Source organism: Danio rerio, chromosome 23 (assembly GCF_052040795.2).
Source record: "Danio rerio strain M-AB ecotype USA chromosome 23, GRCz13ab, whole genome shotgun sequence".
Classification (NCBI taxonomy): Eukaryota; Metazoa; Chordata; class Actinopteri; order Cypriniformes; family Danionidae; genus Danio; species Danio rerio.
This window is the reverse complement of record NC_141043.1, coordinates 32,344,935-32,370,656: the sequence shown is the minus strand read 5'-3', so window position 1 is coordinate 32,370,656 and position 25,722 is coordinate 32,344,935. Positions and strand designations below refer to the sequence as shown.

Sequence of the window (25,722 nt, the reverse complement as noted above, 5' to 3'; positions counted from 1 at the left end):
CAACAAGAAACAATTACCTGCCTACTTTTTTAGGGGACAACTTAAATTAACAAACCAACACTAGTGGATTGCTAAGATTAGTATTGATCCAGATGTTCTAATTGGTTTGAGACAAAGCAGAAACAGAACTTGTCAACTAACTTTAATTATTTTTATACTCAATTGATAAGTAAATTCTTATTGGATATTTTCCAATTGTTCTGCCTGCAGCATTCTAATTCTATTTAATATAAAACAAGTTTCTGACATTAAGCCTTTTTCTTTTTGAATCACCAAAGAGCTTAATTTTTACAATTAACTGATGTCCCACTTTTCCTGACTTTGACCATGTTAGCAGAATTAAAAGTTTTAAATAAATTGTCACACTTCAGATAACTTATAAAGTACAAATTTTTTGGGAGGTGTAAACAAGTTAAACAAATCATGTTTTCATAGGACCTACCTGTAACCACAACTCAAAGTTAATTGGCCAAGCATATCAATTCCATTGAAAAATGGCTTTTATTAAATTGTATAGCTCATGATACATATTTACGACAGAATTTATAAAAGTGCTGTGAAAAAAAAAACACTTACACTGCAGGTTTAAAAAAAAACCTTAGCTGTTGTATAAACTAGGACAATATCTTAAGTTATCATTGAAAGATTTAATTAGCCATTAATCTCCTAATGCAGTGAAACCTGCAGTTCTACCATTACTGTGATTTCCCACACGAGAGTAGTATCTTTATGTTGTACTAGTATTGTTAAATTGTAGAAGACTAATGTTAACAATTAAACAAAAAAACAGATGCAATTCCTCTGTGCATGTTTATTAAGTACTTTGAAAAATGAATATCCTGCCAGTGACTCAAATCAATGACAACACAAACCCCACCCACAACAGGACACTGTATGAAAAATAGGCCTTTTCAACTTGCGGTAAACTGTATTTACAGTGAAGACAGATCATACACAAGCAATCAAACAAAAGAAGAAAGAAAGAAAGACTTAAAAAGCAAGATCAATGATTGCATTGACATCTTGCCTAAAACAGAGCTGGAAATACACACGGGCATGGACATGAAGTCATTTGTGATGGGGACTGATCCGTAAACCAACTGGTCGTTCTGCTTTTAGATTGCCTTGTACTGTCTTTAGTCATGCACTCCGGCCAATTGGGAATTGTCCGTTGTAATTTCAAAAAGGATTCCTGGGAAATCTGGTTAGTGAAGTGATGTAGTCCCTTTTCAGGTTAAAGGCATACAGCAGCAGTCTCCACAGATGGACTGTGTGAACTTCAGTCTTCAGCTCTTCCATTATTGACTTCACTCAGGGTTCTGAGGTAAACCTGGGCCAGCCGAGTCCAACGTCCCTATACATGCGAATTAAATAAGTGTTTGCAATTTAATTCATGTCTTGAAGCAAATAAGCCACTATCAAAATAACTAGTCAATTTTTTATTCGAGTTCCCTTAGAAGAATCACAAAACATAAAAAGCACTCAAAACACAACAAAAGCAACCTCCTCTGGTAGCATTCTTCACTTTCATCATCATCAATAACATCATCTCAGTTAAGCCACTCAGAGCTCACACTTGCCTTCATTCACACTGCCAACTCCCAGAAGCCCCGCCCACAGGCAGCATCACATCACGTTCACACATGAGTTTAGTAACAGCGAGATAGAACACACACACACCATACACAGCATTCACATCAAATATTAAGCAAGAACAAATACTTAATAGATCACAAACATTTCACTACATCTTTTTTTTTTTTTTAATTATGATTGCAATATAAGAAAGGGAGGAAAGGTAGACAGGACGAGAGGGGTGGAAGAATGGAAAAAATGTCCTTCAGATAGTCCTACAGAAAAACAAAAACATTCGCTGCTTTAAGTCACACTCGCTCACACAGGTTCTTCTCACAGTCACTTTTCAGCATTTCACACTTGCGTTCGTTCAAGTTCTCTCTCTCTCGCTCGCTCTCTCTCTCTCAACGCGTTCGCTCATTCAGTCTTTCACTCGTGGCGCACCAACAATCCATCACCAAATCACTCAGCTCTTAAAAAAGCGGACAGATTTCATCCATGAAAAAAGGGAAAAAAAAGACAACACCCACCGTCTAACACAGTATATGCAGAGTGAAGCTGTGCTCTTTGATGACAAAGCATTTACACATGGGAAGAAGGGAACTGATACTGAGATCGCTCGAACATTGCGGCCAACGAGGGGCTTCTTCCCGGGAAATTGGAAAAGAGGTGATGAACTGTAGAAGAGATGTATGAAGGCTTGACCATAAAAAACTTTTGAGGTACAAAAAAAACTGCAGAGAACACAACTCAAATGGCTTTCCACATGGAACATCTTTAAATGTACTGTATGTTGAGAGGGCCCTGAAATGCTAAGAGATACTCTAATATGTGGGCATACTGAAATAATGCCTCATACAAAATAAATTATCAATAATGAAAACTGAAAAGTGTTCATTCCACAACTAACTATCAATTAACCTTAAAGAGCAATCACTTTGTATATGAAGAACATTCAGTTTTACAAAATCAAAAGGCAAATATTTAAGGGAAATAATATGACTAAACTTTTTTCTCTCAAAATACTTACCATATAATCTACATATTAGGATACTTTCAAGCCCCAAATCAAATCTCTCCCTACATTCCCCAACTGGACTTTGTCTCCATGCTAGATCCAAAACTGGAATTGAACCCACCAGCTGCAGCCGAATTGGTACCCGCCCCCCACCCCAGAGCAGCTGAGCTGCCAGCGTTGTAGTTATTGCTGCTTGCGCTGTAATTTTGGGTCTGATCTCTACTACCACTCTGCCCACTAGGGTTGGTGCCAGAGGCGGGTGTCTGGTTTTGCTGATTAGCAAGCATCCCCATCATACCCCAACTACTCTGAAGTGCTGCCTGAGCGGCTGCCATCATAGCTGGATTCAGGTTTAGGGCCCCAAAATTAACATTGCTGTTTGGACTGCGACTACTGCCAAAGCCCTGCCCCCCATACCCCCCAAAACGCCCACGATCCATCATTTGCCTACTATTATTGTGCTTAGGCTCAGCATTGGAGATGTGCACGCTGGTTCCTTTAATGATCAGGTCCTCGCCGCACAGAGACTGGGCAACCTGGAGGAAAACAAGCATGCGTTAATATAGGAAGAGAACATTGCAAAATTAAGACAGCAAAAGATACAGAAAACTGACCTGATCGTCTGCGAAGGTGACGAAGGCAAAAGCGCGGAAGGGTTTGGGGATGAATACATCTGTGACTTCGCCGTACTGCATAAAAAACTGTCTGAGCTCATCTGCTGTCATGTCCTCAGTGCAGCGTCCCACAAACACTTTCCTGCTTCTCATAGGCTCATCAGGGCCAGCCTGTTCCAGGAAATACTAGATCATTTAATAGAAAACAGAGTCTACTCATGCATCCTTACAACATCAGAAGCATGATAAAACTATTAAAAGATGATCATGTTGAAATGCAACTTGTAATGTGTACATCAAAACAGTAAATGTTTGTGTTATTTTGTTGCATTAGTGTTGCTCACGTACCTTTGAGTTGGGAAGTTTGCAGTCGCACCATCTTCCATCGATCATATGCCGCTGGGACATGACTTTTATTTGTGTTTCATAGTCAGTAAATCTTACAAAACCGAATCCTTTGGAATTTCCACTCTTGGCATCCCTTTTCACCTAAAAAAACAAAACAAAACAAGTAATGGTCAATGTAACAGCTACCAATTACAAATGTATCACTAAATTAGAGGCATAGCTCAACTACAAATTTGATCTGCTAATAATGTGCACTCAAGTCACTCAAAATATAGTTGTTTTTCTCATTAGGATTTTTTTTCCATTAGCACACAAGTTAGTTGAGACCGGTCCTTATTGATTCAGACAATTTTAGAATGAAGATTTTTTTTATTTTTTTAATCTAATACCTGTGGCTCCTGACAATACGTTTTGGGGGAGCAAAACAACTGGTCTGTGCAAGAGATATTTTACAGCATAATTGCCTTTAATCCACAGCCACTTACATTTGAGTCTGTGCCCATGCATTCATTATGCAACAAAATGCTTGTGACTGTTATGAATGCATTTAGGGCCATTTGCAGTGGCTGCATCAATAATATTCAGCAGTTACACTTTATAAAGCCACATACCTATTACTTTTTTTTGTTTTGCATGTTTTTAACCGTTGATTTGACATACTGTTGACTTTTTTTATTAACATTAACTATTGCTAAATTAAATTGAGCAACAGATACTGATCAAAACTTGTCACCACATACAAAAACAAAACATGCTCAATACTACTCGAAGGTGATGGCCAAGTGAACTTTTTTTGTTTGCCTTTGTAGTGATCTTGATGTAGGCCTAGATTTTAGGCCATTGTCTGTGCTCTAGATTTCAATTAATGTGTTACAAGTATTAAAGTCACACCATTTTGTTTATCTTTTTCAATGTAATTGATTTTGGCAAAAGAAAAATATAAATAATATGTGATATTTCATACCTTTTCAAAAAAAAAAAAAAAAAAAAAAAAAAAACAACAACAAAGTTTGCTTATACTAACCTGCACCATGATCACCTCTCCAAAAGTGCCGAAATAATCTTTAAGGTCTTGCTCTGTTGTTTTCCATGGCAGCCCAAGCACAATCAAATCTGATGTCTTCTGGATGCCCCTCTTGATCTTCACCGCCGATGCGGCATCCATTTCATCCATCTTCCTCTTGTTATCTGAAAAGTGCATTCATTCATTGATTGCAATAATAAGCAGGTCGAACCCATTATGATTGAGATAATAATAACCCATAATTAATTGATTTGCATCAATACAATTAAAATCTAGCAAATCTAACAATACCTTTTGGATAATTAACCACGTACACCAGATTGCCCCAGTCTGCTTCTGGTGCATGAAGAACCCCCTCCACTAGTCGGACCCCTCTCATGCACTGGGACACGGGGCTTCGGTATCTTAGGCCGCAGGCACCGGGAAACTGCGCGGCGACGGTGGAGAGCAGCACGGTGCCGTCCTCTTCGGACGGAATCTCCATCGGCTCCTCATTTTCATCCTCCGCCACACGAATATAGCACTCCGTCATGATTACACCGAATGCGCGAGCTGTGCTAACTGTTTCCAACTCGATCAATAATTCAGCACTAAGGCAACAAACGGAGCCGAAACAGAAATTAGTACACCAAAACGACTTAATAAACACACTTGGCAACCAATTAGTTGACTACACGAGTTGTGGCTATTGTTTACGTGCGACTGTTAGATAACGCGGGGTGCCATTAGCTGAGCTAAGCTAGTTGCTAACCGCGCGCACGCTAGAAATGAATGGGATGTCGCGACGCACCCTTTCCCGCCAGAAAATACGCTAAGCAAATATCACCTCATCGATTGTACCTGATTATCGACCGAATGTGCACAAAACAAGTAATTTAAAGTAATTACACAAAGAAAGCTCGTGGACTATTGCATCCAGTTTCTGCTCCGACCCCCTAAACTGATAAAATGGCCGCCCTGATGCGTCACTGAAGGAATGACGTCATCACTTTGGAGCGTCTCACCACAGCACATGGAGGGGTTTGGAAATGTAGTACGTTAACTTTTCAGTCTCAAAACGTAATTTGTTGTACACTTGGTCATTTGGTGTGGTTCTACTGTGTTAATTCATTTTCACGATAGACCGGTCGGGTTGTAATTTGTATTTAAAGTGGCTAAAAGAAATGTTGAAATAAAAGAATCCACTGGAGTATTGAAAGCTGGTTGAAAGCCTCTCATATCGCGCGGCCTTACAGGCCTTACAGGTTCGTTACATCAGGCCTAGAACAGACAAAAGCGCTGTTAAACAATAGCTTTAAAGACAAAGGCCCAAAACTACCTTGCAACCAAGTTAAATGTTTGTTCATATAGCATCAAAAATTAAAATGTAATAACCCTTTATTGTTTTCTCGAGCGTAAAAATGTGTACCGTTCAGTATTCCTTACCTTCAAGGAGTATAATGATGATCACCGAACAAAGAAGTCATATTTTAACCACAAAACAGAACAAAATTTATGTTTTTGTTTAAGTTTCTTGCTTAATCCAGCTTCAAACGCACAATGCATCTTAAAACACTCATTCTTTGTCATTTTAAGTATTTCTTATTTACACTTATCAATCTAAACTCAGGCCTTCACTGTTTTACTGTTTTGTCATCAAGGCAATCATTTAAACTTTGATCACGTTTTCGATCACTGTGCACTTTTGTTATTTTAATTTACTTGACCTATTCGTTTTTAGTAACTAACAGATCAGATTATTCAATTGATCTTTACATCTATAGCGCTTTTACTATGTAGATTGTGTCAAAGCAGCTTAACATAGAAATTCTAGTAAACTGAAACTGTCAGTTCAGGGTAAGTTCAGTGTTTAAGTTTAGTTTTGTTCAGTTGGTTTAATATTCACTGCTGAAAGTCTTAACTGAAGAGAAAATCCAGTGATGCACATCCACATCATTATGTTTTTCATATCAATAGCTACAGTTTTTACACTGAATGCAGAGGAAGCTGTATGCCAAATAATTTGGCCTTCTTTAAGATTTGTGTCATTAAGTAGGCTTATGGGGAAAATAATCTCTATTTTAATGTTACTAGACTTTACTTGATGACTTTTGTTAAGCAGTCGGATCCATTTTATCATTAAAGGCAAAATAATCAGTGATTGAACAACAAGGTATACTAACTTTTTTGATCACTAGCCTATGTACTTTGGTAGTTTAATTTACTTTGTTTTTAGTAGTATCAGTTTTTTAGTAACTACAGATCAGATTATGTTGATTTTTCATTTCAACAGCTATATATTTTTACGCTCAATGCAGATGGAACTTTATAATACAAAATTTGGCATTCATTAAGATTTGTGTCTTAAGAAGGCTTATGGGGAAAAATAATCACTGTTGTAATGTTATCACTTTCAGTGTCAGTCCACCAATATTATACAAAAAGATCACAATTAGGGCTACATAAAGGTTTTAAACCTTGCATTTCACTAGATAACAGTAGTTAAGAAGCCAAATCCATTTTATTATTGAAGGCAAATGAATCGGTGAATGAACAACAGGAAGATAAATGTTTGTTGCCGTGCAGGTGCAGGTTTTCCTTTTTCCATTGGTTTTTTCACAATTGCTGGCCTGTATGTTGTAACATAATGACAGTGGGTCAGCCTAGTCTTCACACTCCCTTGTAATGTAAAAGCTCAAACACAGCTGACTTATTAGCAGTATAAAACACTTGTATCAGCACTATGTCTTCATGAACTAATGTACAATGAGCCATGGAGCTGACACTGACAAGGGTTTTGCTTATTTCAATGTATGCAAATATGCTTATGCTCTATTAGTGTTTTCAGCTGTACGTTTTTGCCAAAATGATTATTGTTTATGGTTTTTTTTTTTCATATAGACACTTCATTTTGCCTATATGGGGAAATGTGTTGCGGCAGAAGAGAGACTGGATGGGGAGTCCGTCTTCAAGCATGACAGGTACTGTAATTCCTAAGTTAAGCTATTTTGTTTTCACCGGAGTAAAACCATGTTGAAAAAGTGGCTGATATTCTTTTTTTTAGAGGGCGATGTGGAATGTTTTTCTGAGTACATGGAACTTTGGATCCATAGATTGAGAATTGAGGGATTGAGGCTTTGGCTTTCTGGAATATTAAGAATTCAAGGTGAGATATGGATATTTAATTACATAATGTAGCACATGTAAAGAAAACGTGTATATATATATATATATATATATATATATATATATATATATATATATATATATATATATATATATATATATATATATATATATATATAATTACCCTTTATTTTAAACTTATTATTAATTTTGAAATTATACTTCTATATAAATGTAGAATTTGTTTATTAGCTGCTATAATACTTTTTGTAATTCTGTAATTGTCATTCTGTAAAACTCTATGCTAATAGACTAGGGATTTCAGACCTTTTAGAAACATTTTAAAGTCAATTTCACTAGGTTTCAGTCAGATCTGCTTAAAGTTATATAAAATTGACAAACAGAATTTGTACATTTTATTTTAGCAGTTAGTTTGAATACTTTCACACTAGTATCAGAATGAAGGTTTCACTTAATTGTAGAACTTGATACAATGTTTATTCAAATAATCATTTTAAACATAACAAGCAGTTTCAAGTTTAATGTACTAAGTTCTGCTTTTACTTCCTACAAGCTTAAATTGAGTACTAATCTAGGATTGATATTTAAATGATATATATACTTTTTGCCTAAACTAACTTAATTATTTCTATGTATTATTTATCTAATTTTGTCTATGTATTATTTATTTAATCACAGAAACATTCTTTTTAATCGGTGTACATTTTAGTAAACACGATGCACAGACAACTTCTATTAAAATTAGATTTTAATCACTATTTTAAGAAATTATAAGGCTTTGTATGGCTTAATTCGGTTGCTTTGACAAAAAAATGGCTTTAGGACAAAAAAAAAACATTAAACAAAAAGAATAAATAAATAAAAGACAGTAATATTATTGCATGGTTTTAAACAAGATATTAACTCACAATATTATGACATTTATATTAATCTAATTAATAAAACAAATCTTAAATATGAACTAAATTTAATAAATTTTATAGACTAGTTATTCAATTACTGATTTAGGTTATATCACACAGTAACACAGGACAATGTTAAATGTATGACTGACCAGCATTTTTAACAACAATGAAAAATAACTACCAAATTTGTTAAATTTTCAATTGATTTTACTGTATGCGTGTAAGTTTTCAACATTGTTTCTAAATCGCTCGCTTTGTCTAGTGGGTTTGGTGTCCATGGAGAATCTAAACCATCAGCTTTCGTCATGTGGATTTGCACTGCACAGAGATCTGGACAAAAACTATGTCTTCAGAGTCATGTACAGCGGATGCTTTGTCCAGTTAGAGGTCAGAAAAAGTCTTTGTTTATCACTGTAACACATGCACTTCACAGAATTTTGCTGGTAAAAACTGTCCTTTTTTCACACAATAGCATTTTGTTGTGATTTTACAGCACGGAAATTACGTGATTGTGCTGAACCTGTTGAAGAGAGTTAGTCGTTTTGGAGGCAGAACTCAGAAGTTTATGATGAAGTGTCCAGCAGTGTTAGCGCCTCCTAATAGAGAGTACATCCAATGTGATTCAGACTCCATTCAGGTAAGAATAACTGATTTAATGATTATCTTCTTGCTGTCTTGATCTCTCTTTTTTAAATTTTTGTTCTTTTTTGTGTGTAAGGTTACCAGAGAGATCCCTGTGGATAATTGGAATAATGAGGTAAATTTAAATAAATGTGTCATTATAAGAGGTCGATGAATTCATTTGATGTAATGATTCTGATGTGATTTTTTTCCACTCAGCTCGACTGGTCTCTTGCCTTGAGAGGGAGTCTGGTGGTGGCGTTGGAGGATTCCAGTCTTATTCAAGTAAATGTTGAAATGCACAAACCGAACATTACAGTTCAAGGGAGGAGGGACACCATCTTAAGTCCTGTGCAGGTATGAGTTCATCATAGGTAATTGAAAATACATTTTCCTTTAATTTGTTTTGTGTGTTATATCTGTGATGGCATCTTCTAAAAATTGCATCTTAACTGTGCGTCATCGTTTTTAGAAAGCAGTTAATCAGTTATTGCTGTTTAATCAGTTTGTTAAAGATTTAAATGTGATTTAAAAACATATAATCAAATTATTATTATTATTGTCAGTATTATTCATTTTTAAATTTGTATTTAACTATATACACAAACATTTAGGGTCTTGAATGCCCACCAAATTTTAATTTATTTGATTTTTTAAAAATACAGTAAACTATTATTATAATTAAAGTAACTGTTTTTATATAAATATATTTTAAAATGCAAATATATTCTGTTATGGCAATGCTTAATGTTCAGTATTTTTACTCGAGTCATGACTGTCCTTCAGATGGGTGTCACATGATCCTTCAGAAATCCTTAACTGTCATGTTTAATCAACTTTCTCTAATTTCTAAGGTTTCATCAATTCTTTGTTTTATGACCCTGCTTGAACTAAAATTATTTAAAGGTTTCCATGGGTCTTGGAATTTCTGGAAAATAATTGAATTTTAAAATGTTTGTCTATGCATTTTATTTCGTTTATTTATTTTATTTGCCCCAATCATGGTATATCAGGGATTTTTGTTTGCAATTTTAACATTTAACATCCTGTTAACACTTCACATAAATAACCAACACACTAGATTTGGTTCCTGTATTCAGTTAACAGTCCCAAGGGTATTGGCAGAACTTGGCAAACGTGCTTTTTCTTTTTATGCTCCTTGGGCTTGGAATGACCTACAAAATCAGCTTAATCTTGACACACTTATGACTCCGAGTACTTTTAAACATCTTCTGTGCAACGTCTTAAAGGATACTTGTAATTGTTTTTTATGATCTGACCTTTTTTTTTTTTTTTTTTTTTTTTTTACAAATGGTGATTTTGTAATTTTTTTTGGTTTTGTTTTTTGTGTGAAACAAAATGGCTGCCTGCCGTCTGGACCAGGTCTCACTGGAAGAAGAGACACTACTGTTTCAATGTGATCTCCTGGCTAAATAAAGGAAATAATTATAATAACAACAATAATAATAATAATAACATTTAACATGTTCCAGGCAAATTGTTTTGCAGATCGTTATAGTTGGGTATTTTTCATCTTATTCCTTTTCCTGCTTGTCAACTAGCAAAAAGTCACCTATACTTGTTAACTAAGTCAAAGTGCTATGTAGTTATAATGTTACCTAGCTAGCTGAGATATATCCAGCTGCAGGCCCGCAGCACACACGTTTTAGGCACACACAATCTAGGACACACGATTTAGGCAAACCATATATGGTCGCCACCTATTGAATTTCACAAATATGGTTTCCCATTTCAGTCATTATTATTATTATATCGTTACGATCATTTTAACATCTCTGCAGTTTCTAAACTCAAATTATGTAAATAAAACTAATTGGTTAAAGACAATTATGACTTTATTCATGTGTCCACAGACACAAAGAAATCATAGACCGTCTATTTGTAGGATTAAGTGTAATAAATTAATTCAAGATCTTAATCTTATCATACTTGGTTAAAATCACTTTGTTGTAAAATATAAAAAGCAAACAATAATATGTCACTTTAAAATAAATTAGCCTACTATAGTTAATCATTTAAACAATATATATATATATATATAGTTATAAACTGATTATCTTAACTGATTATCTGATTATAATAAGTTTATATATAAACTACTAGCTTTTACCAAACTGTCACAGCTGTTGGTTATATTTATATATTATATTTATTATATATATATATATATATATATATATATATATATATATATATATATATATATATATATATATATATATATATATATATATATATATATATATATATATTATTTTTTTTTATTATTAATAGTTAATTTGTTCCTATGGCAAAATTTTGGTTTAAAAAATTTCTTTCATTAAAAAATTAATGCATTATATAAATTAAACCTGTCCAAATTAGATCGTTCAGCAAGGCCAGCAAACGAGTATCTGCTATATTATTGTCAGATAATAATGACTGATCAGCTATCATGACTGATTAAAAACTGTTCAGTCTATTATATTGAATGGTGATCGGACACAATGCTCCCCATTCACCCGTCTCGATCGCAATATTTGTAAAATAAAGTAAAGTAAACACTATTGTTTATTGTGTACAATATTTATTAACCAAATATCTCAAAATATATCGATGACGATGTTCAAAAAGACGTTAATAACATTAACATCCGTCGTAACCATACATGGTTTGCCTGGATTGTGTGTCCTAGATTGTGTGTGCCTAAAACGTGTGTGGTTCTGCGGGCCTGCAGCTGGATATTATTGGGCTAGCTTGATATATTTAAAAGTTGTTTTGATAAAAAAAAATTAGCCTGTGATAAGTAACATAAGTGTTCGCTGAAAGAATTGAAAAATCTAAACATAGCCCTTCAGAGTTATCAGTGCTATAGGCTAATTGAAAAGATTGAAGGCCCTTGAAATTAAACTTTGTCCAACTTTCCGTCCAGCACAGTCTTGGGCTTTAGCACTGTATAGTAAGCATATGCAACCTGACAACATGGTAAAATATATTTTTCTCATTTGAATCATTATGTGTCCTAACCGAGAGTTTTTATTAAACTTTTTGTACTAAAAACATCTGTGAATAAGTAAATAAAGCTTCAAATGGATGGATTTAAATACACTCTGTGTCTTTTTCAGCTCAGTGCTTAACACAATAGCTTTCTGTTTATTATAGGTCATGGAAATTCAGATTTTAGTCTGGAAAAAAGCCAGGGAATTTGACATTTGGCTTAGAGTGGGTAGAGTTAAACCCTGGATTTAGTGTGCCACCTAATGGTACTCAGCTGAATAGCATATTGCTAACTCAAATCATTTTTTGCTAAAAGAATTTAATCAATAGTGCTTAAGCTGATTTAAAATTGTCCAAATTGTCTAAAAAGCCCTAAAAGCCTCTAATATATTTGTATTAAAATTCTACAAATTTTTTAGGTTTTCGCATCTGAAGGTCATTTCTTACCCCTCAAACTGGTCAGTGGCAATTATGCCTACAGCATGGAGGCTACTTGTCCTAACGGTTTGTTAATTATATTATTATATCACTGCACATCATAACATACCATAGTTTTTCAGTCACTAACAGCTACACTGCATGTTTTTTTTAGGGAACACGTCGTCATCTAATGAAACGGTGCTGCATATCTATAAGCGGCGCATGGGTTTGACCAAAAGAGGTGGATATCAAAATGAGACCCTGTCAGTAAGCAGTGTGATGGTGGAGCAGACTGACACGTTTAGCTGGACGGAGACCACAGACTTTGTGCAGCTTATCATTCCTACATCCTACATTCAACAGAATAAGGTTAGTAGTGAATGATGTTGAAAGTTCACATAGAATGCAATACTTCTGTACAGTACTGATGTATTGACTTGATCAAAACAATAAAGGTAGTTAAAGGTCCCATGAAGTTTTTTTAGATGTTAGGATCAGTATTGTTACATTTAAAGATATCTATAAGCTAGTGTGGTCCAAAACAACGACACAATTTGTGTTTAGAAGATATAAATCTGATATAAACATGTAAAGCTTGTAGTTTGTAACTTCCGATTAAGTGGTTTTATTCATGTTACCTCATACTTAAGTTAATCAAATCATAACCAATCAAATGCTCTCTATTATCTGACAAGCCCCGCCCCCTTTGAGAAGTTTTTATATATATATATATATACATACATACATACCTACATACATATATATATATATATATATATATATATATATATATATATATATATATATATATATATATATATATATATATTTTTTTTTTTTTTTTTTTTCATTTGCTTGAGATCACCCACTCCTCCTGGCAGAGCTGTGATGGAACAAAACACTTTTGGCTGTTTTTATTTTTAAAAAGGAGGAGCTACACTGTATCTTTCCACTTTTTGGTTGAGATTGCGTCAAACATCGAATAAAAATGCATATTCAAAGCATCTTACGGGACATTTATACTGTCACATGTTTTCTATTTAACTGTTGTTTATTTTATACTTATTCATCAGAGAATCCTGATGCAGAATGTACAAAATCTATGCAGAATAGTTTTCGACATTTATAATAGCAAAAATTGTTTGAGCACAAAAGCAGCATGTACTGTTAGAATATTTGGATTAAAATGTTTAGCACCATATAGTAACCAGTGCTTCCCACACATAAACTTAACTTGGGCGAGCCACCCAGGTAAATTAACGTATTTTTTATCATCTTTTTTATTCTTTTAATTTTTTTTCTATCCACCCAATATAACAAAATGATCGATTAAGTAGTGAAAAATCTTCTCTTTTGCATCCGTTGCATACTGCTTGTTCTATGTGCGCAAGAACTGTCAAAACTCCCACTGACAGTCTCACATGCTCTGCGGATCCACAAAGATGTGCCTTTTTTGTCCGCCCAGGGTTTCTAAATCTACTAAAATGTCTGGGATTTGGCTTTTGCTTTCTCTTTCTAAAGCTGTCGTTAATTCTATGTGCACACGCATGTTGTGAGAGTGAGAGAAACATAAATTAATTCCTAATTCTAAACCACTCAGAAAAGCTTTAGTAAATGCTCAGAGAGGATGAAATTACATCTAATTGGCTGCAAAATATTTGCACACCATTAGAAATGGTTAATCAGTCTTATTTAAGCCTTATTTAAATTATCTACACTTTTTATTCTTGTAATTGTTATAATTTTATTGTGTTTTTTTTCCTTTTATTCCTATATATTTTACTAATTTGAGGATATGTTGCACCTTTTATACATCTAAAATTCTTTGGCAATATTGTACAAAACGTCATGCCAATAAAGCAACCTGAATTTGAATGCAAGATAGAGAAAATCAGATTTTACCTGTCAATGGGTGCACATGGCTCTGGAATTGCATAAAAGTAGTAGAAATAGTGATAGTCTTTTTTAACTTTAACCCATTGAAAAGAAACACAGTTCATAACAGTTTCTTAATAAATAAAAATGTAAAAAAAAATCGAATTATGTTTTGTTTGTCGCATACAGTTAACTATTTGATGTGTTCAAAGGTATTCCGCAAGTGTATTTCAAACCTGTGGAAAGCACTGAGTAACCATTGTACGCTAATATTTATTTTCTTTAACAAAAATACTTTTAATTGGCTGTAGTTTAGCTGTAGTTTTAGTTGTATAACAACCTTGCTCTGAGGTAATGGAATTATTTTCTTTGTATTTATATTTATTTTAGTGTATCTGTGGATACATTAATTATAGTTAAAGTGCTGTTTTATATTTTAATAGAAATATTTTCTATCATGAGGAAATTCTGGTGTTCGTTCAGTTTTATTTAACAAGATCTTTTCAAATAAGCCAAGTAAATAAATCAGATATAGCTACAGTTTCTTATTTATACTATTTTGCAGGAGTGTTTAAGTCAAACAGGAGAGAAACTTCAGCAAAATTTCTACAAGATAGACGCTGTCCTCACCTTTAAAGAGACAAATCACAAAATGCACTGGACCATGGAAAACACTTCTCCATGTTCAGGTTAGTGTCTGTTCAAAATGTTTCACTTCAAGAATGTTTTTTTTGTTGTCTTTTCTTTAATATTCATTTTTAAAATAAAGACAAAAAATGTTTCAGGAGCATTGAAATCATCATATATCTACAATTGTTTTTCAGAGCTGTTAAAATCACATTCTGTCTATGATGACCCACAAAAAGCCAACTTTACAACACATTCACCAACATGGACTGCAGAAAGGCCAGAAATTCCACCTGATTACACCACAAACTTGACTCCTTCAGTGTCACCATCGACTACATCTACAGCATTACAGACCGCAGATCCAGACACCAGCACAACCTCAATGCCAACACCACAACTGAAGACAACTGAAGTATTCAACACATCAACTCCTCTTTCATACCAAGAAGTGTTTTCAAGTACACTTTACAGCCCAAATCACAACTCGACAAGCTCATCTGTACACCAGTGACTGCACAGCGGATGGAAATGCAGGTACCGACTGCACACGTGATATTATATTTTTTTTCATGCTACACTATTACAATTGGTAGTCCATTAATCAGAGAGCAGATGTAATCACAGTTTGAAATACAGCTACACATTTAAGCGCCATTTTCACTCAGACTGGGATTTACAACACAACAGTCAAGCGGACTCATGCATCTTTTCCGTTGACAAGCAAAGTGCCTTGGAATCACATACGGGGAATGATTACATCTCAGACTGTGTTGGTCATGCTATTTAAATGGACACCTCTCAGCTAGGTGTCTTCCAGGAATAAACGTGGTGAATGAGGAGATTCCCCCCAAAAATGTGTAAAGCATTTTGAGTGTCCAGAAAAGCGCTATATAAATTTTAGCAATTATTATTATTATTAATTATTATTATTATATTATTATAAACGTGGAACTGGACTAAATTGGTATCTACCACAAAAAAGTGGTCGATAAATTATGTAAAATATGTATTAAAATCTGTTCCTGATTTAGAAAAGTTTTTCTTGTTGAAAAATTGGGCAGTTTTATCAGTTGCAGCTAAATGGCTCTCTATTTTTTTCTTGAGCATTTAGTATTAATGTTTTTTTTTCAGTAGTATACTTTAGTACAGATTCTGTTATCGTTTGTAGTCATGGAATAATATGATTTTTTTTTTTTACTGCACAATTAATCGCTATAGAAATCTCTATCCAAACACCCTCTCTATCATGTTCCTAAATGACAGCTGTTTGTTTATATCTGTTCAGCCACACACATATAATCTCAGCACTCAAATCTGTGTTTACACTTCCGCTGACACAGAGAGTGCAGTTGCTATGTATAAATAAAATTGCTTTAGTCTTCTTAACCACACAGTATTGTTATTCACGTCACATAAAAAGTCAGTTATCACAGAATTATTACTAAGGTAAAATATAGTAAAAATATATTAAAATATAGGTTAGATATAATTGAGTTTGTTCTAGGGCTGCACTATATATAATTTCAGCATCGTTATTGCAATATGATCATTGGACATAGTCACATCATGCGTATACACACTGTTGATTCTAGACTATAATTTATTATTTCGCAAATATTTTTCGAGGCCTGTGACTGAGGATTTTAAAGGATTCAGGCTTAAGGAATTGTACCGTTTTTACTTCATTAAAAAGCGGTTAATTTTATTTAATTGTTTTTAAAACTAAGACTATGTGGTATTATTTTACATTTGATTGTTCAACTACTATGTACCTGAATACAGTTCAACTCTTAGGAAAACAATAAATCGCTGTTTATTTGATTTGAATTATTTTTTTAAATTAATTTTATCTATGCTTGTAAATTGTTTCTTATATTTTATGCATATGTAATCCCCTACATAATTATTTCAATCAATTTTTGCAAATAGTTATGCAAGTCATCTAGTGAAATTGTATTTATATTGCAATATATATATCGCAGAATTAAAAACAAAAATTGCAGTGTTAGATTTTTCCAATATCGCACAGCCCTAATTTGTTCACACTTGTTTGTTTGTCCAGAATGAAAAACTAAATAACACAACAGCCTTTGGTGTACTTTTGTGTTCTCAGTGTCATTTTGAAAACTGCATTTAAAGCCATTTCTTTTTGTTTTGTATTTTTATGACATGTTTGTTTTGGATCCAAATTAAATACTGTGAGGGCTGATTTTAAACACGTTGCTTATCTGTGACATCTGATGGTATGTTTACAAATTGAGAGCTCCTGAAGTGCTTATTAAATTTAAAAACCATTCAAAACAGCTGCAGGAATTCCTCCATCACACACATAAACTAAGATCTGCTACAAGGAGACACCTTTCTGAAGCCTGTACTTGAACTGTATTGGGCAACATTGTAACTATAGCTGGGTTTCTGTCCTAACACAAGATAATTGCCCCCAGACTCCCCCAACAAACTCCCCACCCCTAAATGTCAATTAGGTTTGTTTTCCAAATGGTTTGAGTTACCTTAACATTTTTTTACAATGTTTAAATTTAAAACTATTTTAAATGAACTGCTTATGATATATGTATAAACGTTACTGTAATAATGTAATGTTGATCTTGTTGCCAGTCCTACTGTTTAGTTTGTAGTATGTAGGTATAAAACGTGCAAGTTGAGTGGTACACTGTTAAACCCAATAAGTTAAGGTAACTCAAACCATTTAAGGAAACTGATTGCAACAAACCATTTAAGTAAAAAAAAAAAACTAATCCTAATGAGTACTGTGAACTTAATCCATTTGAGTAAATGAAACAATTTGAGCACAGTAAAACCCGATAAATAAAGAGAACTCAAACCTACTGGATATTTTAAAATCTAATAAGTTAAGGCAACTCGAACCGATTGAGGAAACCAGTTGCAACAAACCATTTGAGTTAAAAAACAAATCTATGTGATTACTGTGAACTTACTCCATTTAAGTTGAAGTTATAAGGTATTAAATTAACTTTAACACCGAGTTCAAAACTCTTTTCAAATGAACAAAATTAACTTTTAGTCAATTTTGAATTAACTACACTCATTTCATTTGATAAAGTTGACTTTTGGGTTTTACAGTGTATGAGCTGGGTTAAAGTTCAACTAAAAAGGAAAATTCTGCTATCATTTACTCATCCTCCACTTGTTTCAAACCTTAGAGTTAAAACTTTTTTTTTTTTTATCGTAAAGGAAAATCTAACAAAGAATGTTGAGGGGAAAACAGCCATCGACTGGATGTCAAATTATGCTAAAAAAATTCACAAAATCTTATTTTGTGTTCAACTAAAGAAAGAAATTTATAAAAGTTAAAACCACTTGAGTGTAGGTATAGTGAGGAATTTTCATTATCCCTTCAATACATGACAATTGTGATATGGACAGACATTAGAGAGTCTCTCTCGCAAATTTCTGCCATAAGTCTACAAAATGTTATCCTTTAGAGATGTGATATCTGTTAAAATGTTTGTTTTTTTTCGGTGTTTTTCCGCTCTGTGTCAGTATGAGAAACAGCCAGAAGAGGTCAGTGTTGATCAGTGTTTGGCTTTTACAAAATATTCCCCGTCAAGGCAAACAAAGAGAGAAGTGTGAAACTTTCCCAAAATCTGATGCCATTGTCTGTTGTTCTAAATCACAGGTGCATATATTTGTCATTATAAATATAAAAAAGTGACGCTTTATGGACATAATTTATTTTACGCATAACATAATACACTGAGCACAGAAATTTGCACTCGGTCAGATTCAGTGGGAAAACAAGCTCAAATGTGAGGTTAGCTAATTTGCCTTTACTGCGCAATTTCCCTCGCTTGAATGAATTCAATTAGACTTTTGAAAGGGCAGGCCATTATTTAATGTAACCCAGTCAAGATATTCTTCTAAATTCTGAGCATCTGGAAAAAAAGACCACAGACACTCGTAAAAATTTATTGTGATTATAGTCTTGATATTTGAGCAAACCGAGGAACACCCTTTCTCATCCTAATTGTGATTGCATCTGAAAGTGTGTGTTCTGTATGAAATGAGGAAACGCACAAGCACATTTGTATGCGTTGGATATTGTGTCCTCTAGAGCATTTGTGTATTTCTCACCCGGCGGGTCAGAGGGGGGCCGCGCCGCCACGCTTTTCTTTGCCATCTGTTGCATGAACTTGTGAACAGGAAACACAATAGCAGCACAAAGTACACCAACATCTCAAGGCTTTCATGTGGCTGCTTTGAGCCATTATGTTATTAGTGTAGGCTTAAAAATTCCTTTCATGTCCCCCTTCTTTTCTTTTTCATGCGAGTTGCACATCTGCGAGATGTTTGAAACCACACTCTGGTTAAATTCTGCATTGCTTTCAGAGATGTTTTTAATTGTCATAATTGATAACGATATGAGCTCAACATTCACACATTAGGGAAACTTTGCTCTTGTTTTCTTTCTTTCTGAAGGTGCTCAACATTTGTATTGAACATTATATGTGGAAGCTAGAAGGATGTTTATTTGAGGATTCTTTTTATTGTGGTAACTTTAAATTCAAGGTTAGATGCAAGAAATTACAAATGTACTTAAAAAAACTAATATCAGCAACAATGACATTTAGCTAATTTTGCATACATAAAGCATATTAAATGGAAGTAAATTTGTGCTATAATGCTTTATATTGCTTTTTTATGAAAAGAAAATGTCAAAATATTCATTTATTCATTATCCTTTGGCATAGTTGGTACAGCAGATATGAACCACCAACTTATCCATTATGTTTTACACTGCTGATGCCCTTTCAGCTGCAACCCAGTACTGGGAAACACCCATACACGCTCATTCTCTCTCTTACACACACACACACACACACACACACTCATACACTACGGCCAATTTAGTTTATTCAATTCACCTATACCACATGTCTTTTACTGTGGGGGACACCGGAGCACCCAGAGGAAACCCACACGAACACGGGGAGAACATGCAAACACCACACAAAAATGCCAACTCACCCAGCCTGGACTCGAACCAGTGAACTTGCTGTGAGGCACAGTGTTAACCACTGAGCTATAGTGTCGCCCATGTCAAAATATAGTGTAAAAGAAGTAATTTATGTTAAATTGAAAAGATTTATTCTGACCTGTATTTATTTAAACATTCATTTTCCTTCAGCTTAGTTTTTATTTCAGAGGTTGCCACAGTGGAATGAACCACCAACTATTCCAGCATAGGTTTTATTCAATGAATGCACTTCCAGCCACAACACAGTACCAGGAAACAACCATACATGCTCAAATACTGTCAACAATTTATTCCAGGTGTGTCCAAACTTGGTCCTGGAGGGTCGGTGTCCTGCAAAAGATTCAGCCCCAATCAGACACACCTGGGCTAGATGATCAAGCACTTTCTAGGCTTTCTAGAAATATCTGTGAAGGTTGGTTGAGACAAATTGGAGCTAAAATCTGCAGGACATATGCCCTCAAGGACCAAGTTTGGACACCCCTGATTTAGGCAATCCAATCCACCTATAGCGCATGTCTTTGGACTTGTAGAGTTTGCATAAAATATAAAGATGTAAAATCATTTAATATTTTATACAATGTATAATCAACATTTATTTTGTGGTTTATTAAAATATTGGGATTTATTTTTATTTGAATATGTTTTATATATGCATTGCGGTTCAAAAGTGTATCACAATGTTTAATGTCCAAAAATTACCTTATATTTTCAATGCATTTTAGATGTCTTTGGCATTTTACATATATGCTTCCATTAGTCAGTGTCCATATTTCTTGCACAGATTTGTAAAAGCAGGTTTACTATTGCGGCTCAGTTTGTTGAAGCGATTGAGGAATAAGCTTTCCACAGCAGCACCAGAGCTGGCAGAGGAAAGAGGCTTTTGGAAGGGCTTTGGTGGTTACGCTCTGACTCTTTATCTTACTTGCTGGGCAATTACAGAATCATGGGTCAACCATGCATGTAACCACAGCTTCGTTGCACAATAGCAGATGTACTCATGGCATTAGCTGGTAGGAGCGTGAAGGTAAACATAAACTGATGCAGCTGGTTGCTAGGGACACTCGCCAACTTGTGTGCCCTAATGATTCCCATGTGTGCGGGTGCGTATCTGCAGCAGTAGGCAGAACGCAGGCATATGCTGCGCTTCACCAGTGCCAGAGTTTCTCAATGGGATGTTTGTGAATGAGTTTAGCAGTGGTGGTTTTTTGGGAGGGTGTTCCCCGTTGGCATTGTGCCCCTCCTAGTAAGTTTGAGCTGATGAAGCAGTTTTCTTCATGTCTTCAATTTAACATATATGTTTAGAAATTAATGGAAAAATCTTTTTTTATTATTGAGCCACAAGAGTGGTATGAAGAGATTGCACTTTAAGGCTATTTGCATTCACAAATGTAGTTTTTATTGGATAAATCATTGTGTAACAAAGACTAATGTTACAACTGTTTGTGGTTGTGCATTAGGACTAATCTACAACTTCCCATCTGTGTATCCTACAGAGTGATTTTAAAAATAGCTCAAGACATATGATGGATATTTCATGTTGTTGTAATATAATTGTGGGGTCCAGAAGTCGGAGACCACTTCAGAAAATGCGAGATTACAAATCTAATTTTGAACTTGGGAATAATATATAATTTTTTGGTGGTGGGTTATGAAAAAATAATTTAAAAAGGAATATTTGTCAAATAAATATTGAACATTGCAGAATTGAATTCTACATCTCGCTCATTTATTGGTAATAATGCAATCCATAATCATTATGATGATTATCTAAATCCAGTTAGTTTATTTAATCAAAAGTACATTTAAAATAATTTTATGGAAGATTATTACAATTCTGCTTTGTGGTTTAATATATTTTAAATACATATTTTATTCTTGTGTCGCATAGAATTTTCAGCATTATTATTCATTACGGTCATCAGTGTCACATGACCTTTTAGAAATCATTATGTGAAACAGAGGATAATCAAGAAACATTTTATATTATTTGTCATGATTTTACTTCAAATGTACAGTTAGTGATTTGTTATATCACTTCTGAGCAGCTGATTTCCATTCCAATCGTATAACTAAACCTCATTCTCATTTGTCAAAGCACTGATGTAACCCCTCTGCTTCTACTTAGCATGCTCCAAACAGGCTTTCAATTCTAGAATGGGAGGTGGATCCACTACTAAGAATACAACAGATAGAAGATTTTACCTACCAGGGCATGGACAGTGAGTTTTTCTCACGCACTAATTATCGCTCCCATCTGGAGTATGGCACCAATGTAACCCCTCCCAGTTCTGCTCATCATCCTCTGTCTCTGGTGTACTGGCAGGCACACGAACAAGGATTCTTCCACTCCAGCATGGGAGTTGGGTCCACCTACAAGAGTGCCACAGGTGCTTTTCGGGGCCAGAGAAGAAAGACTCTTACCTGAACATTTATTTTCTGATCTCTGTTACACTCCCACCACTAAACCTCACTCACTTCCGGGTCACAGCACTCCATAGTTTTCCTTCCCACTCTCAGAAAAGAATCTGAACCATTGTGCAATTTTACAATAAGCATTTATTGACTTATGCACTCAAACTTAAAATGTTTGAGTTTTTGTGTCGTCCCAAATGTTTTTATTAAACAGAAAATCAAACCATTTCCAAGATGACGTTGCCAAATTAATCAAATAAATGACCTATGAAAGTGGTATTCACAATCTGGAGGTGGCTTAATCATCTCAATTTGACAATTTCGCTTGCACAGTTAAAAATAAACAATCTAACTTTAATGCCTTACAGCTTTTCCCCTTTACCTATGAGCAAAATTGCAACCACTGAGTGAATGTATGTTAAACATCACACACTTTTGTTTTATCAAATGAATAAGTATCATCCGGGTATTTAAAGTACAGATATTTTCAGAATTTTTAATGTGATTGCCCTGCTTAAAGTATTCATACTACAAAATGTCGTAGAATAGTGCATAGGTATGCATTGTGGGATGCACCTAACCACAAGAACACTAAAAAGTGTGGTTTATGATATTCATTCATTCATTTTCTTTTCGTCTTAGTCCCTTTATTAATCCGGGACCACCACAGCGGAATGAACCACCAACTTATCCAGCACGTTTTTACACAGCGGATGCCCTTCCAGCTGCAACTCATCTCTGGGGAACATCCACACACACTCAAACACTCCGGACAATTTAGCCTACCCAATTCACCTGTACCGCATGTCTTTGGACTGTGGGGGAAACCGGAGCACCCGGAGGAAAACTACGCGATTACAGGGAGAACATTCTAACTCCACACAGAAACGCCAGCTGAGGCTCGAACCAGCGACCTTCTTGCTGTGAGGCGACAGTACTACCTACTGCGCCACTGCGTTGCAAATTGGTTTATGATGTGATACATGTAAATAATAAAAGTGTGCTTTAGTGCAATACAGCATTTAACCAAAGCCTTGTTCTGCTGACTGTCAGTTTGAACTTCTTCTCTACATGCCTGATTCTGCAGAATCTGGGAGGTCTTTTCTGAAGCCCATCCAGGCCTGTATCCCAGATGAAGAGTGATATCTTGCGTGTGTTCACCATCTGATTACACACGGAGCTCAATTCATCTCTGAGAGTGTGTGTGTGTGTGTTAATGACATCCAGGTTAAATAGACCTCCGAAGAGCTGGGTGGAAGTAAAGTAAAGGCTGATATTTTGATTAGAAAATGACTTCGCTTACATCCAGTGCTTCTGTTCGACTGGAATGAGTTGCTCCAGTTCTGGGTGTCAAGCTCCCCCAGTCTCCCTCCTCTTTCCCTGCATCCTCTGTGCTGTGAAGCCCTCTGCCAACAGCCTGCGCCTCTCTCTCCTCTCTCTCCTCTCTCTCTCATTAACCACAACTGTCAGATCCTCCAGATGATGAGCAATTAAACCAGATAATAAACGCTTGCCATCAATTCCTGTTTGTTTGTTGTTGTTGTCGTTGGCGGCAGGGGCTCCTCTCATGCCACCTTAGCGCTAACTAGTACTTCTGTAATGCACCACCGGTAGCAGAATCGCTCTCTCAGAGCCTTCTGCCAACACTAACAAAGCACTAACTGCTCATTGTAAGGCACCAGATTGATAATAAGGCACACTGAATGTTAACAATTAGATCATAATCAGAGCCAGCACGCCAAGGCTGCTCTTTTATCCCCGGCTTGAAAGAACGGCAAACAAAGCTCTGCAAACTGCTAAGATAAAATATTACCTCTGAATAATCATGTCTCTCAGCTACCAAAAGCCACGTAAGCTGTACAGCGCTGCGCATATGACATGCGGTAAAAACTCTGCTGTTTGCTTATGTATTAGTGCGGTAAGACAGTCATGCTATGTTTTACTGGCCATCTCTACCTGGATAAGAGGTTAAGGGTGAAGTTTGTGTGATATTTAAAATGATTTCTTTCATTTACTTTCATTTAGCACAGACCCATTCAGTTGATCAAAGTTGCAGTAAATACATTTGTAATGTTACTGATTATTTTCAATTACTTTTGTGTTGTTTTTATTCTTTAAAAAAATTAATCAGTGTTTCAACATGATGCACAAAAATTAGCACCAGAAAGTCATAGTGATGGTCATAATGCAGTAAAGGCATTTGTACAAATAATTCATGTACAAATGAATTCCAATAAATGCATCCTTTTAATGGAGAAAAATGGATGTGTCCAAATTTAAAATATAGTTAATTTTAATTTGGATATACTCTGGATTAAAGAAATGACTAACAACCTCGCCATGGAAAAACTGACTTATGCAGTTAAAGGGAAACTTAAAGACTTATACAATATTTGGACTCCATTTTTATGCTATTGTAACCAAGAGGACTTGACAGCGATGGACGACTAATACTCAACATTCATTTCTTTGTATTGGGTATCTCCATTACATAATGTGATCTCCTAAAAATTACTAAATACTCAGATAAGGTAAAAGGTTAAACTGTAAATTGGATGGCTGTGAATGCTGGTGTACGGAAACTAGTGAGAGAGGTGTTTTTTTGTATTTGTTGAGTCTTTTTTTATTATTTATTTATTATTAAGGGAAGGATATTAAGGGATATTTTGGAATTTTTTTTTTATTTGGATAGTATTTCAGAATATTCCTGTTTTTACTTTATTTTTCTAATTGAGAACAGGACATATCAGTATTTGTAAAACATAAACATTTAACACATCACCTAAAATTGCAGTTAATTTAAATAATATTAAGCTTTTAGTTCAAATTATTTATGCAGAATTTCCCTATTACATCATTACTGAACATTGAGAGACCACTGAACTATGAAAATGTGGTTGGTTTTGTTTAGAAACAAACAGATTTTGTTTAATTCAAATTTCAGTACCTTTTTGCTGTAAAATTAACCCTCACATTGCCTGAGGTCTAGGTGTAGTTTCGTTTAGTCTTTTACTGTTTAATTGTAGTACATCTGAAGTTCACAGTTTAAACAAGAAGCTTCAACCCTTCTCTTTTAGATCAATGCTCTCACATTTTGAGCGAAAGCCAAGCGATAGTCTTGAACTTTGAAACTTCCTTGC

General features: G+C 34.8%; 2 protein-coding genes across 15 annotated transcripts in view; one reads left to right on the top strand and one right to left on the bottom strand.

Annotated features, from left to right (window-relative positions):
- Positions 1-796: 796 nt before the first annotated feature.
- On the bottom strand, positions 797-5,538 carry tardbpa (TAR DNA binding protein a). 6 transcript variants are annotated; one of them, XM_087305347.1, is made up of 8 exons: positions 4,871-5,538; positions 4,580-4,743; positions 3,556-3,696; positions 3,208-3,393; positions 3,045-3,129; positions 2,106-2,252; positions 1,581-1,850; positions 797-1,354 (listed from the first exon to the last, which is right to left on the bottom strand). In XM_087305347.1, exons 1-6 carry the CDS (start codon positions 5,109-5,111, stop codon positions 2,158-2,160), a joined length of 912 nt encoding a protein of 303 aa, XP_087161473.1. In that variant the 5' UTR covers positions 5,112-5,538; the 3' UTR covers positions 797-1,354; positions 1,581-1,850; positions 2,106-2,157.
- Positions 5,539-5,551: 13 nt separating this feature from the next.
- Positions 5,552-25,722, top strand: part of ciroz (ciliated left-right organizer protein containing ZP-N domains) — a 37,154-nt gene continuing 16,983 nt past the window's right edge. For 3 of the 9 annotated variants that reach the window (XM_087304997.1, XM_087304999.1, XM_087304995.1), the window contains exons 1-11: positions 5,552-5,612; positions 7,460-7,539; positions 7,623-7,724; positions 8,873-8,997; positions 9,104-9,247; positions 9,329-9,367; positions 9,451-9,588; positions 12,648-12,732; positions 12,821-13,017; positions 15,089-15,212; positions 15,348-15,687. In XM_087304997.1, coding sequence (XP_087161123.1) covers positions 7,512-7,539; positions 7,623-7,724; positions 8,873-8,997; positions 9,104-9,247; positions 9,329-9,367; positions 9,451-9,588; positions 12,648-12,732; positions 12,821-13,017; positions 15,089-15,212; positions 15,348-15,664 — 1,299 coding nt within the window. In that variant the 5' untranslated portion in view covers positions 5,552-5,612; positions 7,460-7,511 and the 3' untranslated portion in view covers positions 15,665-15,687. 9 annotated transcript variants of the gene reach the window in all.

Excerpts from the sequence above, each read along its gene's own strand:
- tardbpa (XM_087305345.1), bottom strand. The coding sequence starts at position 5,111 with ATGACGGAGTGCTATATTCGTGTGGCGGAGGATGAAAATGAGGAGCCG. Across the intron at positions 4,744-4,870 it reads CGTGGTTAATTATCCAAAAG|ATAACAAGAGGAAGATGGAT; the intron begins GTATTGTTAGAT and ends TGCACTTTTCAG. Across the intron at positions 3,697-4,579 it reads GAGAGGTGATCATGGTGCAG|GTGAAAAGGGATGCCAAGAG; the intron begins GTTAGTATAAGC and ends TTGTTTTTTTAG.